Source organism: Aquarana catesbeiana, linkage group LG03 (genome assembly GCF_042186555.1).
Source record: "Aquarana catesbeiana isolate 2022-GZ linkage group LG03, ASM4218655v1, whole genome shotgun sequence".
Lineage (NCBI taxonomy): Eukaryota > Metazoa > Chordata > Amphibia > Anura > Ranidae > Aquarana > Aquarana catesbeiana.
This window is the reverse complement of record NC_133326.1, coordinates 526000219-526016342: the sequence shown is the minus strand read 5'-3', so window position 1 is coordinate 526016342 and position 16124 is coordinate 526000219. Positions and strand designations below refer to the sequence as shown.

General features: G+C 41.1%; 1 protein-coding gene across 3 annotated transcripts in view; it reads right to left on the bottom strand.

Annotated features, from left to right (window-relative positions):
* Positions 1 to 363: 363 nt before the first annotated feature.
* PRMT8 (protein arginine methyltransferase 8) overlaps positions 364 to 16124 on the bottom strand; it is a 276876-nt gene continuing 261115 nt past the window's right edge. For all 3 annotated transcript variants that reach the window (XM_073621240.1, XM_073621239.1, XM_073621241.1), the window contains exons 9-10: positions 6680 to 6801; positions 364 to 605 (exon numbers count right to left, since the gene is read on the bottom strand). In XM_073621240.1, the coding sequence (XP_073477341.1) occupies positions 522 to 605; positions 6680 to 6801 (206 nt within the window). In that variant the 3' untranslated portion in view covers positions 364 to 521. The remainder of the gene's footprint in view (positions 606 to 6679; positions 6802 to 16124) is intronic.

Sequence of the window (16124 nt, the reverse complement as noted above, 5' to 3'; positions counted from 1 at the left end):
TCAGGCTGTAAATGGTTACTGTATATCAGTTGATGGATGAATCTTTTATTCAAGATGAACATGAAGCCTTTTGCACTTTGCACAGTCTTACAGCTAGAAAATAAATCTATACAACACACTTGAAGATTAACAATGATGTAAACACTCTCTTGTTTTTTTTAGCTGTAGCATAAAGATTCTACATTTTATAGTATATACCAATTTATTGCCAAAATACAAGCACTGACGGGTATAATGAAGCATCCTCTTTACAAATCAAAGACTTTCATTTCCCAAAACAGCAATTTCTATCTTAGATTACAATTAACCAGTAAACACAATATAATTGCTCATTTCATTTATTAGCTACTTCCAACTGCTTAAATACAACAAATTTAATTTTTATTCAATTTTTTTCATCCCTTTTCCATTGCCAGCACAGTTAGTCTTCATTGCTACGGGCTCGCTTCCCATCGCTGTGCAGCTTCTAAAGAGCCCAGTGGCTTCAAGTATGGCAGGTAGAGGGTTAATGGGACGTTGTCCTAGCGCATTTTGTAGTCGTGAGATATGGAGGCTTCACACAGCTGGCCTTTGAAATCCAGTTCTACTGTGAAATCCAGATCACGCTGAAATGAATGGCAAAAATGTTAGGCTAGCCGGATGCATGAGCCCTTAATCTTCCAAAGGAGTCACTGATGCTGTTGTAGAGGTCATTTATGGCAAAAGTGAGGAAAGGAGATCAAAATGAATGCACAGTGCAACTCTGAATGTGTAAAAAAAAAATACCCATTGATCCGCCAGGTGCACCTATCTTCTTGTTGTGACCTGACAACTTTGACAGTGCTGCATTGAAATGCCAAGTGGTGTTGTCTGCCCTGCCCAGTTCTCCCTGCTGGACTACAGAACTTCCCCCTTTCCATAACTGCTCTTTGTTCACAATCTTCCCGGGAGCTGCCTCAGAGTTGAGCACATGATCAGGGGAATTTGAATGTTAACTGTTTAGCAGCTAGTAGTGTTAAAGCTGTCACAGTTTATACACAGGGCTGCTGTTAGAAACCACGGGGCCCCATACAGACAACTTGACATGGGGTCCCATAAAGCTAATGCTTCAGTTACGAATGAACATAGTGAGTGATCAGTATTGATCACTCATTGTGTTCATTCCGAAGAGGAAGCAGCTAAAAGCCAATGAGAGGAAGGGAGGGAGAAAACCTCACAAATGCGCTTCTGGAAGAATGGTCAAGCATTCTTATAGACACACTTCTAAACCTTGTGGACAGCCTCCCCAGAAGAGTTGAAGCTGTTATAGCTGCAAAGGGTGGGCCAACCCAATATTGAACCCTACGGACTAAGACTGGGATCTCATTATAGTTCATGTGCGTTTAAAGGCAGGTGTCCCAATACTTTTGGTAATATAGTGTATCTGATAAACTACTGACTGGATTTTTGAGGGTATGCAGATTTACGGTAAATGAGACCAGGAGGAATACCCCAATTTAATAAGTTATTCCATTGAAAATGTAAGCACCCACCCCCTACCTTACACACTGTCCACAATTTGGTAAGTTAGGAGCAACTTATTTTGAGATTGCCTCTAGTTCTTAAACTTTTGGCATGCAACTGTACAATATGTCAATTGCATACTAGGTATAAATTTCACAAAGATCATTTGATCTGTTTTTTTTTTTTTTTGGATGTTGGTCTCCCTCTTCCCTTCTCAGCAAAGCAAAGATGAACTCGTTCCACACCTGTCTAATTTTAGCTCCAAGGGAATCAACAGCCTGTAGGGTATCACCCAAGCACTCCACTCTGGCAAACCACCTTGTTGCCATTAAAACATCAAAAAGTGAGGGGTGTAGAAAATAGGGGGATGGGGATTGTCCAAAACCCCTCGCCCAGAGCCCGGGGTGCCAATCATCCATTAATAAAGAGACAGCCCCAATCCTTGCACTCGATGTGTTAAGCTCTCCTGACAGGAAAAATAAAATATGTACACCCCTGCTTGACAGACAAATATAATGCCGCGTACACACGGTCAGACTTTTCGTCTACAAAAGTCCGACGAACGCTGACGGACTAAAGCTGGCTGACAATCCGATCGTGTGTGGGCTTCCCCGGACTTTCAGCGGACTTTTCCAGCCGCAAATCTGACGGACTTTAGATTTGAAACATGCTTCAAATCTTTATGTTGTAACTACCCCGGACCCAGAAATCCGCTCGTCTGTATGCTAGTCCGACAGACAAAAACCCACGCTAGGACAGCTATTGGCTACTGGCTATCAACTTCCTTATTTTAGTCCGGTGTACGTCATCACGTACGACTTTTGTGTGATCGTATGTAGGCATGTCCGTTCGTTAGAAAGTCTGCCGCAAGTCCGCCAAAAGTCCGCCAAAAGTCCGTTGAAAGTCTGTCGGACGGGCTGTCGGACTTTTGTAGCCGAAAAGTCCGACCGTGTGTACGCGGCATTAGAAGAGATGATGGACATCCACATATTAACAATTGTCCAACCTTTCTGATATACTACATGGTACTTGGAGGGAGCCTTCTGTGGAGCATTGAGAAGACTGCAGCTACCTGCAACCTCCTGATCTCTTCACGCAATGAGGCATTTGATGCTTGCAGTCACTCAACCTGTGACTTTCTGTCTGATTACACTCACTGCAAGACACCCCTCTTCGGCTGGTGTCTCTATTAACCACTTCAGCCCCAGACCATTTGGCTGCCAAAAGACCAGAGCACTTTTTGCGATTCGGTACTTCGTCGCTTTAACTGACAATTGCGCGGTCGTGCAAAGTGGCTCCCAAACAAAATTGACGTCCTTTTTTCCCCACAAATAGAGCTTTCTTTTGGTGGTATTTGATCACCTCTGCGGTTTTTATTTGTTATTTATAAACAAAAAAATTGCGAAAATTTTGAAAAGAAACGCATTATTTTTTAGTTTTAGCTATATCCCCAAAAAATATATAAAAAGTTTTTTTTTCCCTCAATTTAGGCAGATATGTATTCTTCTACATATTTTTGGTAAAAAAAAAATCGCAATAAGCCTTTATTGATTGGTTTGCGCAAAAGTTATAGCGTCTAAAAAATAGAGAATAGTTTTATGGCATTTTTATTAATATTTTTTTTTTACTAGTAATGGCGGCGATCAGTGATTTTTATCGTGACTGCGACATTATGGCGGACAGATCGGAAACTTTTGGCACTATTTTGGGACCATTTACATTTATACAGCGATCAGTGCGATTAAAAATGCATTGATTACTGTGTAAATGTGACTGGCAGTGAAGGGGTTAACCACTAGGTGGCGCTGTAGGGGTTAAGTGTGTCCTAGGGAGTGATTCTAACTGTGGGGGGGGAGGGGCTATGTGTGACATGACACGGATCACCGCTCCCGATTACAGGGAGCGGTGATCAGTGTCACTAGGCAGAATGGGGAAATGCTTGTTTACATCAGCATTTCCCTGGTTCTTCCTCTCCGCGAGACGATCGTGGGTACCCCCCGCGGACATCGAGTCCGCGGGACCCGTGATTACACTCACGGAGCTCGCGGCGGGCGTGCGCGTGCCCGCAAGCCGCTTCTTAAAGGGCAATTGTGCAGGTACGTTAATATCCCTGTATGTGCCCTTCTGCCGACGTATATTGGCGTGAGCCGGTCGGCAAGATGTTAACAATGTCTATGGAAAGAGGTGGTGATGGCATCTACTCTTTTATGACCCTACCCCCATAAAACTATGGATTTAGGATATTCCTGTGAGGGGCTAGAGACGTTTCTACTGTCTGTTGTTGAAGCTGATCTGTTATTCCACTTTCCCGTTCCTTTTTTCTCTTTGCCTGGTTTCCCTACCCCTCCCCTCCTTTCATTCCATCATTACCTTACATGACTTTCTTTTGATTACCAAAAGTATATGTATAACTTTGGCAACTTGTCTTTTTTCTTTTTGTAAAAGTCTATTCACAGTTATAATGTGTTCAAAATGTAAAAACCATGAAAAATACAATAAAATGTTTTGGGAAAAAATAAATAAATTGTTTAGCATGTACAACAGTTTTCATATGTATTTTTACTGCTGATTTAGCTTTCTGCCTGGGGTTCAGCTGTAATCCTGAACTTAAGGAGGCGTGCAAGTCAATGAGTTTTTCATCTGACAGGAAGAAAATATAAATGTTTTTTTTTAAAACAACATATTTCCTTCTAGTTAGAGATCAGCATGACAAATAAGGTGTATTAGCATTTGTGGAGGAAGCGCCACGAGAGAGTGGCAGTGCCAACAGCAAGCAGTCATTCTCCTTCTGCAGCCTGCATACTGATCAAGAACAAGCAGCAGGAATAATGTACTGTAGCTCTGGCAGGTGACACTTCCTTTATCTGCATAGGAGGATCAGACTGTGAAGACAAATAGACTGCTGAGAAAACAAAGGTCACCTGTGTACATATACAAAACTGAAGTCACTGTATATTCAAAGGACCCCTATGAAGAAGAAATAAGTCCCACCCCTGTGAATATAGAGGTGATATAAGCAGATATAAAAGACACAAATGAATGCAGCTCTGTAATCATTAATACAGCATTAAACATATTTTTAACCCCTTGTCTGCCAAGGTACATTTTTAAAACGTCCTTGTATTTAGGGGACTAAAACAGGCTCACAGCTGTTGCTGAAGCTATGAGCTTAAAGTGGTATTAAAGGTTCAGCTTTTCAAAAAAAAAAATGTCATGCTTACCTGCTCTGTGCATTAATTTGCACAGAGCAGCCCCCAATCCTCTTCTGCTTGGGCCCCCTGCCAGCGCTCCAGGCTCCTCCCCCCATGACTAGTGCCCCTAATAGCAAGCCACCGGTGCGTGCTCACTCCCGAGCCCTGCTTTATGCGTCCATAAGACAGCACTCCTGTGAATGGACATTGCCACGCCCACTGCTCCCTGCTCATTGGCTCACATTGTTGTCTCAGCCAATGAGGAGAGGGAGTCCCGGATAGCCAAGGCTCTTGTGTACATCACTAGATCAAGTGGGGGCTCAGGTGAGTATTAGGGGGGGAGCAGCACACAGACGTTTTTTACCTTGATGCATAGAATGCATCAAGATAAAAAAAAAAAAAAACTTCAGCCTTTACAAGCACTCTAAAATTGCTTTTTTTCAGCTGGATCCTAGCTTTAATTAATTTGAAAGTATCGGCTCCTCATATCCTCAGTGTGTGCCCACCCCTCCCCACTGCTGCCACCCGTGGTAAATGCACTCAGGATGTCGAGTGGGAGAGGCTTGGGGAACATCCATTCCCTGATCTCCTTGATGATTAATGAACCTGGAAGTGACAAGCATTTCACCTTTTACAGGTTCAGAACTGTCTCTCCCTGATCTAAGCTTGATTAGCTGCAGTGGAGGTCAGAGGTGACAATATTGATCTGGTGTCAGCCTGTTGCAATCCCTGTACAGCAGGGCTGGAGTGTGAGAGGAAGAAACAGCACATGGAGCCAAATAGGCTGATAGGAAGAGAAAGCAACATAGCAGAGAGCTGAGGTCATCACTGTGCTGCTTCTCCTTTCACTATCCAGTAACAGGCTGTGGGATGGTTCAAAGAAATTGGATTGGATGATGCTGGTCGTCAGACTGAGGACATCTGGTGGCAAAAGTAAAAATACTGAATGAAAGTGAATAATGCAGCAAAAGCTAGTTTGATATATTGTATCTTTTAATTTGCCCTTAACTTTAATCTTGCTATTTTTGGTTTGCCTTCTGCTTTAAACTTTGAACATTGAAATTCCACCTTGCCATAAAGACAGGAGGTAGGGGATTGTTGCATCAGAAAAGCAGATGCACATTTTGGATTTATTCAGTATGCCATGGGTGAATTAGCAAAACGTGACAAGGGAACCTGTAACATCCAGTCAGAATTCATCTTTCACTGACATTAATCTGGTAATTTGCTGTGTGCACTTTATCAACAGGCCTGCTTGTAGCCATTATTTCCACTTGTCTGGACAGTTAGGGCCCAATTCTATCAAAGCTCTTTATTTTGTTTTGAATGAAGTGGGAAGGTTTAGAGCCCCTGTAATGTTTTAATTGTTTTCTTTATCCAAAACTAAATAATTAAATAGGGGGATACCGTGGAGAAGGTTTAGACCCCCTGTCAGGTTTTTGTTGCTCTTTGTATCCCTATCGGGGAGATTCCTCACTTCCTGTCAGTAACCCAACTGATAGAGACTTCTAAAAGCAATTCCCTGGAATCAGAGCAATATAATATGGATTCTGATTTGTTGGACTTACAGTAGCTCCTTGTATGGTTTTATTGAAAAAAAAAAAATGGATATTTCTTACTATTTACATTTTTTTGTTATAGGCATGTATATCATGCAGACAGTTTACACAGTGCTTTTTCAAACTGTACATTCACTGCCCTTGTGTAGCTTACAATGCAAGGTTCCACTCTCACATGCACACACACTAGGGGCAATTTTAGATCCAAATAACTTACCAGCATGTCTTTGATGTGTGTGAGGAAACCAAAGTACCCAGCAGAAACCCACCCAAGTACAGGGAGAACATGCAAACTCCATGCAGGCAGCGTCCTAGCCAAGATTCAGACTAAGGACCCCATTGCTGCAAAGGCAGGTGTGCTAGCTACTTAGCCACGGTGCTGCTTCTTACAAAATGTATTGATCATCAGAACATTTAAACACCCATACAGGTTGAAAAAGGACTTACAATGTTGTTAGCATTTGGCTTCATTGATATGGTTCCGTATAGCTCTTCTCCTCTTCGTACTGTTAGGTAATCTTCCATGTAGAAGACTGTTTGTTTCCAGTGTGTGTAAGGTGCATCAGGGGCTGTGGAAAAAGAAGCAAAAAAAAGATTGCCGCTAAAAGTAAACAATTCTTCTCAGAGGCTTTAGAAAAAAAAAAAATAATGCAGCTCAGCTGCAATACTCACCTTCAATCCATCATTGTCCCTGCTATACCTCTAATTTTCCACAAGATGCCCTCAGTCTTCCAGGTTGAATAAATCCCATTGTAACTCATAGTGGAAAACTGAGGAAAACTGAGCGTAAGGCGTGATGGCCCCATCCCCGAGGGGGGATGTCACCATGCCAGCCTGCAATCACATTATATTAACAAAGGAGTGGTTCTAACATCATCACAGCAGTGGTGGAACCTGGATCCAGGAGTTAAGCATAAAGATCCAGATTCAGACTTAAAGTAAGTAAAACTATATATCATGAGGAATTAAAAACTTTCATTAGTTGGCCTGTTCAGTCATAACAAGAATATTTGACTACTTGCATAAGCTCAATGGTAGCTTGGTGATTTAAATGTGTTCTATACAAAATTAACCTTTTTTTTCTCAGTGCAAAACAGAAGTCCCCAGATGTCACAATAATCCAATATTCTTGAGGGCGGTAATATGTAATTTTCTTGTTTGGGAAAGACACATTGACAGGGGTCTCAGCAAACAAGCTTCCAAACGTCCACGTCTGCTCCTGGCCTAATACTGTGACAGTCAGTAAATTGAAACTGAAAACCATTTTTTTTCCCCAAGGCCTATCTTTAGAAAACCATTTTCATCACATTACCGAAATGCTACCTTATTTAAATCACTCATACTTGCATGGAAATTGAAGTAAATCCCAGTAATATAGTTTTCCTTCAGAAATATCACCAGTAGATTTAGATGAGAATAATCTTCTATATGTCAGGAAGCCTGACCCACCTCCATCTAAATCGAATATGTCAGTTTTATAAGGGTGCTGCTATTTGAAATGCCATGTTGTTTTATTTTGGGTGTCACTATGGGATCAACTGTGACACTGACAGGGTTACTTACAGTGATACCCCCACTGACCCACTTATACTCACCTTTCACTGCTTATCCAGGTGCCCCTTCTGCCTCAGCCACCACCAAAAAATACCCAGTGTTGGCTGCTGTTGAAAAATAGAGGAAGCAGTTCCTCCACCTTCTCCATATGTGACAGTGGGAGGGGGCGCACAGCGGCTCAATATCCTGAAGAAGTCATATCAGGTTCAGGGTATTGAAACCACTTTGCCACCGTCATTTTGCTATATGGCGGGCGGAAAGTGGTTAATATATCAGGGCCTCCCTCAACCATGCATAACCTCTTTTAAGTACACAAAAAGAAAAAAAAACACCCTGTAGTCTAAAAAAATTGATATACTTACCTTACCCTTGGCTTCCACCTGCAGTGGCCAAGGTGTAGGTGCTGTATCCCAAATCTCTGAAAAGTACATGAGAAATGCGATACTCAGCATTTTTTTCATTTTTGTTGGAAGAATGACCTCTGCAGTACAGGAGCTGATGGTATGATAGGTGTAATCCTGGACTCTAATCCTTTCGGCCCCAAATCCAATCACTGTCCAAATCTTGCTGCATCAACCTACGCAACATCTCCAAAATTCCTAACCAATGACACCACAAAGCTCCTAGTTCACTCCCTGGTCATCTTTCACCTCAGCTACTGCAACTCACTCCTCATTGGCCTATCTTAACAAAGGCTATCCCCCCTTCAATTCATCATGTATGCTGCTGCCCGGCTCATCCACCTTACCAACTGTTCAGTGTCTGCTACTCTTCTCCGTCAATCCCTCCACTGGCTTCCGCTCACCCAACAAATTAAAATCAAAATACTAACAACTACTTACAAAGACATCCACAACTTGGCCCCCAGCTGCATCACTAACCTAGTCTCAAAATACCAACCTAATTGTTCTCATCGTTCCTCCCAAGACCTCCTGTTCTCTAGCTCCCTTGTCACCTCCTCCTATGCTTACCTCCGGGACTTTTCCTGAGCCTCTCCCATCCTATGGAACTCCCCACCCCAATCTTTTCGACTATCTCCTACTCAGGAAGGGCTCTCTGATTCTTCCTGTGTTAAATTGTATTGTAACTGGACTGTCTGGCCTCATGCTGTAAAGCGCTGCACAACCTGTTGGTGCTATATAAATCCCATATAATAATAATATTAATAATAATATTGTTAGTGTGAGGTAAAGTCCAGTTTGAGATATCACCAGCACACCATGTACAGATAAACACACAAGGCACTTTACTGTTGCCAACGGAAAGCAGCAAAGTCATTTTAACAATAGCTTGCTTACTATCCCTACAAATAGCCACAATTAAATAACAAGATTCACCCCACCCCGTAGACTTTAACAGTATTATTAAAAGTGATCTGCACTCTGCTGCAAAGTTTGTGAACATCAAGCAAGATTGACAAAACTGTTCAGTAACCAAACCCTAGCAGATTTTCTCATCCATATACATTTGCATTTTTTGTATACCAATTCATACTGAAAATGTACAGTGCTTCAAATAACTAGCTTTATGTTACCAGAGACTTTGGTTTAATGAATAGAATGAGATGTTTGGAAACAGTTTCCACACACTAGGTGCTAATTGAAAAAGAATATATTTGTATTACACGAGAACATAGACAGTTGTGTTTTAGGAGAGACATTAACTGATTTGTACTTAAAGTTACTGCTAAGAAATTAACATTACAAAATAAAGTCACACATTCCAATCCTGATAAAAATAGCGTGGAAATCTGTTAACGGTCTAAATTTGTAATCCAGTCTTGCTAAAAATGAACCATCATAGATAAAATTAGCTCAATGTTAATGTGATACACTTCTAATAATTATATATTACATGGACTTCAGTCAGAAAAGAAAAAAATATTAGTGGATAATTATTATAGTCACAGCTTTCTTGAAAATCCTGCATCATCAAATATTTCTTGGTAGCAAGTCAAGGTCCCATCAACCATGGAATCCCTGTGTTTGACCTGTGACAGCCATGAAGGGAGCTGGAAGTGATCTACATAACGTAGCCTGGGATAGGGATAAAAAAACAAAAACAAATATACTGTAGGCCAGAACCCTTCCACTATGATTGACAAGGCTTCACTGTAAGCCCGGGTTCACACATGTGCGGTGCGAATTGAAGCTCCGGTCAGTTGTTCGGCGGTTCGTCATCGTTTTAGCTGCGGATCAGCTGCGAATTCGGAAGTAACCCGTGAGCGTCTAATTAGAGATGCGAATTTTGAGCAGGACAATCGCTTGTTATCTATTTGTGAGGCTGCTTATAAAAAGAAAGTTTTTTTCAGGACACTTCCTGGTTGTCCAGGAGTCTATATTGTGTGTGTTATTTTTGTTAGCAAAATGTGTGCTGCTCTGCCCATGATAATGCCAACAGTTGTTGCTGTAACAGCATCAATCTTGCTGGAAATAGAGAAGAGAAGAAGGAGGAGGAGAAGAAGATACTGGGTTCAACCCATAATAGCAAATAGGGATGATAGAGGCCAGTTCATGATCCTGTATGAAGACCTCCGTGGGCATGAAGATACATTTTTTTAATTACACGCGCATGTCAATAACTAGATGAGTAATTTATAAATATATCGACAGATCCGCGCTTACAGACTAAATTACACCTGCGGCCCCCCTAAATGGGAAGGGGACACCTAAGTGATCCCCCAAAAAATGAAAATCAAAGTATAGGAAATGGCGCTGTGTTAGAACTAGAAGTGTGGCTGAAAATTAAACAAATGTTCAAGTGCATAAAATAATTACTATTTAAAATTAGAAAAAATATTTTGGTATGATCCAGGGATTTCTACAAAAATTTCTGTCCTTATTTTAGTGAAAACACCTTATTACGTGAAAAAATGCTACTATATGTGCAAAAAATCACAAATATTAAAATGACACCATTATATAACATAAATAAATCTTCACATTAATAAATATAAAGTGATAAGTGCCAGAAGCAGTGATTATCAAATAATAGTGCATTAATGTGCAATAACCATTCGCAATAATAAATCATTAGTAGTGTGTCAAATCGCAACTAAGTATCAAAGAAAAAAATCCCATATGTTGTTTGGTGCAAAAATGTTCATAACAATTGTGCAGAGAGTTCTTCTTTGGTGGTAAAGTGCCGTGCTGTAATAACTGGTAGTCCCCCCCAATGTGGTTGCACTCACCGGAGCACTTATTTATTGTTATTACAGCACGGCACTTTACCACCAAAGAAGAACTTTCTGCACAATTGTTATGAACATTTTTGCACCAAACAACATATGGGATTTTTTTCTTTGATACTTAGTTGCGATTTGACACACTACTAATGATTTATTATTGCGAATGGTTATTGCACATTAATGCACTATTGTTTGATAATCACTGCTTCTGGCACTTATCACTTTATATTTATTAATGTGAAGATTTATTTATGTTATATAATGGTGTCATTTTAATATTTGCGATTTTTTGCACATATAGTAGCATTTTTTCACATAATAAGGTGTATTCACTAAAATAAGGACAGAATTGTTTGTAGAAATCCCTGGATCATACCAAAATATTTTTTCTAATTTTAAATAGTAATTATTTTATGCACTTGAACATTTGTTTAATTTTCAGCCACACTTCTAGTTCTAACACAACGCCATTCCCTATAGGTGAGTAATTTATCTGGCGACCAAAAATGTTTTAACATAATTCCATAGTAGGGGAGGTTTTAAAAAGACACAAGTCCATCAAGTATAACCTTTGTGTGTGATTATATGTCAGTCTTATAATTAGAAAAAGCGTGGTGTCCCCCCCCCCCCCCCCCAAAATCCATACCAGAACATTATCTGAGCATGCAGCCTAAAAGGCCATGAAAAGGGGGTGAGTGAGCACCCCCTTCCTGGACCAAACAAGGCCATATGCCCTTAACATGTGTAGTGTGTTTTGTGCCCCCCCCCCCAAAACACCTTGTCCCCAAGTTGATGGGGACAAGGTGCTTTGTGTGGGTGGATCCCACGACATTTTGTTGTCCAGTTTGGGACCAGACAATTGTTATTGTTAAATTCAGCTGCCAGTGGCTAAATGTATGTCCAAATGATGACACAACTGCAAATGAAGTTATATCTTATTTGTTATGCCACTTCTTTAACATACATTTTGTTTTGATTAAGGATGCAGGCCTACTTACAAATAAGAGTGTTCTTAAACACTTACCTTATTATTTAGAAAAGTGTATGTCAAAATTTGTTTCAGACATGAATCTAATAAAAGACTAATTTTTTAATTAGTTATGATGAATTGCTTGGACTAATCTCACCTCGCTTGGAGCGTCATAACACGTGCTACAGAACAAGTATCCAGCCTGCTGAAAGATTACTGATCACATTAAGGTACTTTTCAGCACTGATGTCCTTTGTCATGTGAATGTAGGAGAATGCAATATTTTTTATTTTGAACTCTTCAAACATGTGTCATTCTAAATATATAACCCGACAAAAGTTGGCGTAATAATGATTTATTCCAGTATACTTTAAAAAATATATAAAATTGGCACATGTAGCCAACATAAATTAACATTCCACAAAAATACAAAATAAACATGTCTCTCAAGTAGGCCTCTTGAACATATATTTCAAAAAAAGGTGTCCTCTTAGTCCTCAACCTTGGACAGACCTCATAAATCACAGATTGTGATATGTTTTCTTAAAAGGGGCCTCATTGGAGTAGTGACTGGCGGAAGCCTGGTCATCACTGGCAGTGCTGGGATCAGGCCTAGCCTCGCCATGTTGACTTGTCACATACATACCAGAATTTGGGGGGGGGGCCTGATTGAAGGAATTGGGGATGGGATAGGGAATGTTATTGTGTGTAACTTCATATCTGGAGGTTGCCTTTTCAAAGCTAGAAGAATAGGATGGGGGATTATAGGGGTAAGGTTGGTGTTGTTGTTCTGGGTAGTGGACATATCTGGGGTAGTTAAGGGAAGGTCTTGGTGGTGGCACATATGACACTTGAAATGAAGCTTCCTCACGTGGCTCTGAGAAGGAGTGCAGCACTTGTTCAATAGTGCTTCACATTTTAAAGTAGCGCTCAGGCTTGACTTTCTTTATTAGAGGGACAAAACTGAGCGCCAGTATAGTATCTGGACATAAAAAAGCATCCACCTTTTCAGACATGTTTTTCAACAATTCAAGTAGGCGCTCACTTATGTCAGGTTGCGATAGAGGTGGTCGCCTCCGTGGCACTTTGGCTGGCAGAACAATGTCTGCAGGAGCAGAGGAGGGCCCAGGGATAGCCTCTGCCACTGCAGATTGCTCATCTGGGTTGGTTTCCCACAGATTTGAGGATCTTTGGATTTGTGACAAATCCTCTGGGCCTTCTTCCAAACTAATCTGGGCTTGGGCCTCCGGTTGTGCCTCCAGTTGGTCATCCATAACATCTTGTTCCTCCCAACTAGCTTCTGTCCTGTTTTTAAAAAAAAGAGTGTAACTTAACTAGGCATAATCAAAGTTAAGAGGTTTGCAGATACATAGATGATGTAGATGACAACTTACTCCCTCATCTCCACAATGGGTTGCAGAAAATCTAAGTCCTTGGCAAACATATAGGGTACCCTAGGAGCTGCCCCGAGCCACTCCTTGCTTCTTTGAGATGGCGTATATATTTGCGGTAAGCATTACGCATGCTGCGCCACCTTGTCTGTAAGTAATGCACTGAAAAAAAAAAAATTAATTGTTTTTTATGTATGCTTTTAGGTACCTAGCAACAGGAAATTCTTTTGGAAGTTTGCACTTTGAATTTAAGGTTGGGAAATCAACTATTAGTGGCATTGTTAATGAAACCTGCCTAGTCATATGGGAAGAACTGAAGGATTTGGTTATGAAGAAGCCAAACAAACACGAATGGTTGAAGGTAGGGGAGCTATTCTGGGAGCGTTGCAACTTCCCCAACTGTCTGGGAGCCATTGATGGTAAGCACATCCGCATTCTCAAGCCTCCAGCTAGTGGGAGCCAATATTTTAATTATAAGAAATATTTTTCGTTGGTATTAATGGCAGTGGCAGACGCAAATTATAAATTTCTTTATATTGATGTGGGTTCTTATGGCAGCAGCTCGGATTCTAGTGTATTTTCACATTCCTCATTTGGTCGCATGCTGCGTGAGAATACACTAGACTTGCCCAATCATTCTCCCCTGCCCGGAACAACAGATTCTTCCCTCCCACATGTATTTGTAGGAGATGAAGCGTTTGCACTTGCAGAGCACATGCTCAGGCCTTTTTCTAGTCGCTCTCTGACAACAGAAAAAAGAGTGTTCAATTATAGGCTCACTAGGGCACGATGAGTAGTTGAATGTGCATTTGGGATACTATGCAATAAGTGGAGATTCATGCATACTTCAATAAATCTGAGTATCATGCTATCAGTGCTGTTAAAGCAGCCTGTGCACTGCACAACTATGTGCACTGCACAACTATGTGTGTGAACGTGACAGATATCTATTTGAGGATTCCCTTAGCCATAACATGGAGGCGGCACAGTGGAATGTTACTAGGGGCACCACTAGTGGTACACATATTCGTGGTGAATTCCAAAAATTCTTTATGTCGCCAGCTGGGGAGATGCCTTGGCAGATGAATTCTATCTAATCATAAAAATAGTGTATTGGTTAGCATTATATTATCAGGGCCTTTACAAAGTGAAAAGTGTGCTGTGACAAATAATGTTTTTTTGGTTAATTTTGCTTTATTTAAATAAAAATAATATTGCACATTTGCGTTGTATATTCTTTTGCTAACCTAAGCGAATCTTAGCTTAGTAATTAATTTGGGGACTCCTCCATCGCAGTCTGACGCCGTTATGTGCACAATGTTGAGGGCATGTGGCCTGGTTTGGATTTGTGGGCAAACGCACGCTGTTATTTTTTCTAATATTTTAATACAAATGGACAACATAACTAACCAATAGGACAGCATCTACAGGTAGTGAAAGGGAATAAAAACCTGAACTTGGGATGAGCACATGGTCCACTCTGGCAAGATGATTCTGGCAATTTCCAGCCATGCACGTTTTTTAACAACGTTGTCCTTATATTTAGGATGCCGTGTGTCATAAATCATTGGTTTCTCTCTCACAAGTCTGATCAGCTCCTCACAATCCATCGATTCCTTCATCTTTGATGCCACTTTTCTACCTCTTTTTACCATGCTTGCTCCGGTCAGCACACCAAAACAGACAGGGGAGGAACTGGAAGAGGGGGAGGTGTAGGAGGAGGGGAGATCATTTATGTTCACACCGCAACACAGCTACGAATCAGATGCGTGCCCATAGAAGATAATGGGCTAGCAATTCGCACCGCAATGACCAGAAAACGTACACTTTTTTGTGCAATGTGCAGTGCGAATGCAACGCACATATGTGAACCAGCCTCATTTAAATGAACCTAGTTTGAAATGTCTTGCGAATTGGATGCGTTGTAAGCCGCATCTAATTCGCATAGGTGTGAACGGGGGCTAAAGGTGTGTATAGTGATCTCCCCTACATAACTTGGGAGGAAGATAGAGGATCTAATGAGGGTCTGAACCTTGCCTCACCCAGGTTTGTTTATAAAGTCAGTGAAGAAAAGAGAGTTCCACAAATGTGGCTGAGAGTCCAATACCTTTTACTAATCACAATAGAAATAGTGAGTAGCCGATGTTTTTAACGAGCTTCACCACTCCTCTATCATCGGGGTTTTTGAGTACAAGAAATAGTGGATAACTGGACCAAACAATTGGGATTTTTCTGCATGTGGAAGAACTTGTTCAGGTTGCTGGTCGCCCTGAGACTTTACATATGCAACAAACTTGATTTTTGAGCCTAAACAGAGTTTGGTCTATTTATGCAATTTTTTATCCTTATAAGCCAGGATGAAGAGCGAGCAATGACCCCTGAAATGCATTGGAAACTTGCTGCTACTACTTAGATTGATAAATATGAACTGGACTTTCAGCCACATCTGTGGTGCTCATTTCTCTCAACTGTCTTTATGAATGCTGTTTCACTGACTCATCCATGCACATTGGTCAGTAGAGAGCTGCCTCTTTCTCAAGACTACCACGCCTACGTATATAGACCACAGTTCGGCATTCCCCCCAGCACTTCTTCAGTCAGGCTTGTGACAATGGTGGCTTCACTGCAAATTCACATTTGGTCTGCTACAGCTGTGAAGGGTGTATGAAGTGTTCTGTATCAAAGATAAAAGGCATGATGGTGTTCAGAACTCTTCCCCACTTAGGCTCGTGGTAACCGTAGCTTCACTGCAAAGCCAAGGTTGGTCTGAAACAGCTGCACAGAGGAGCA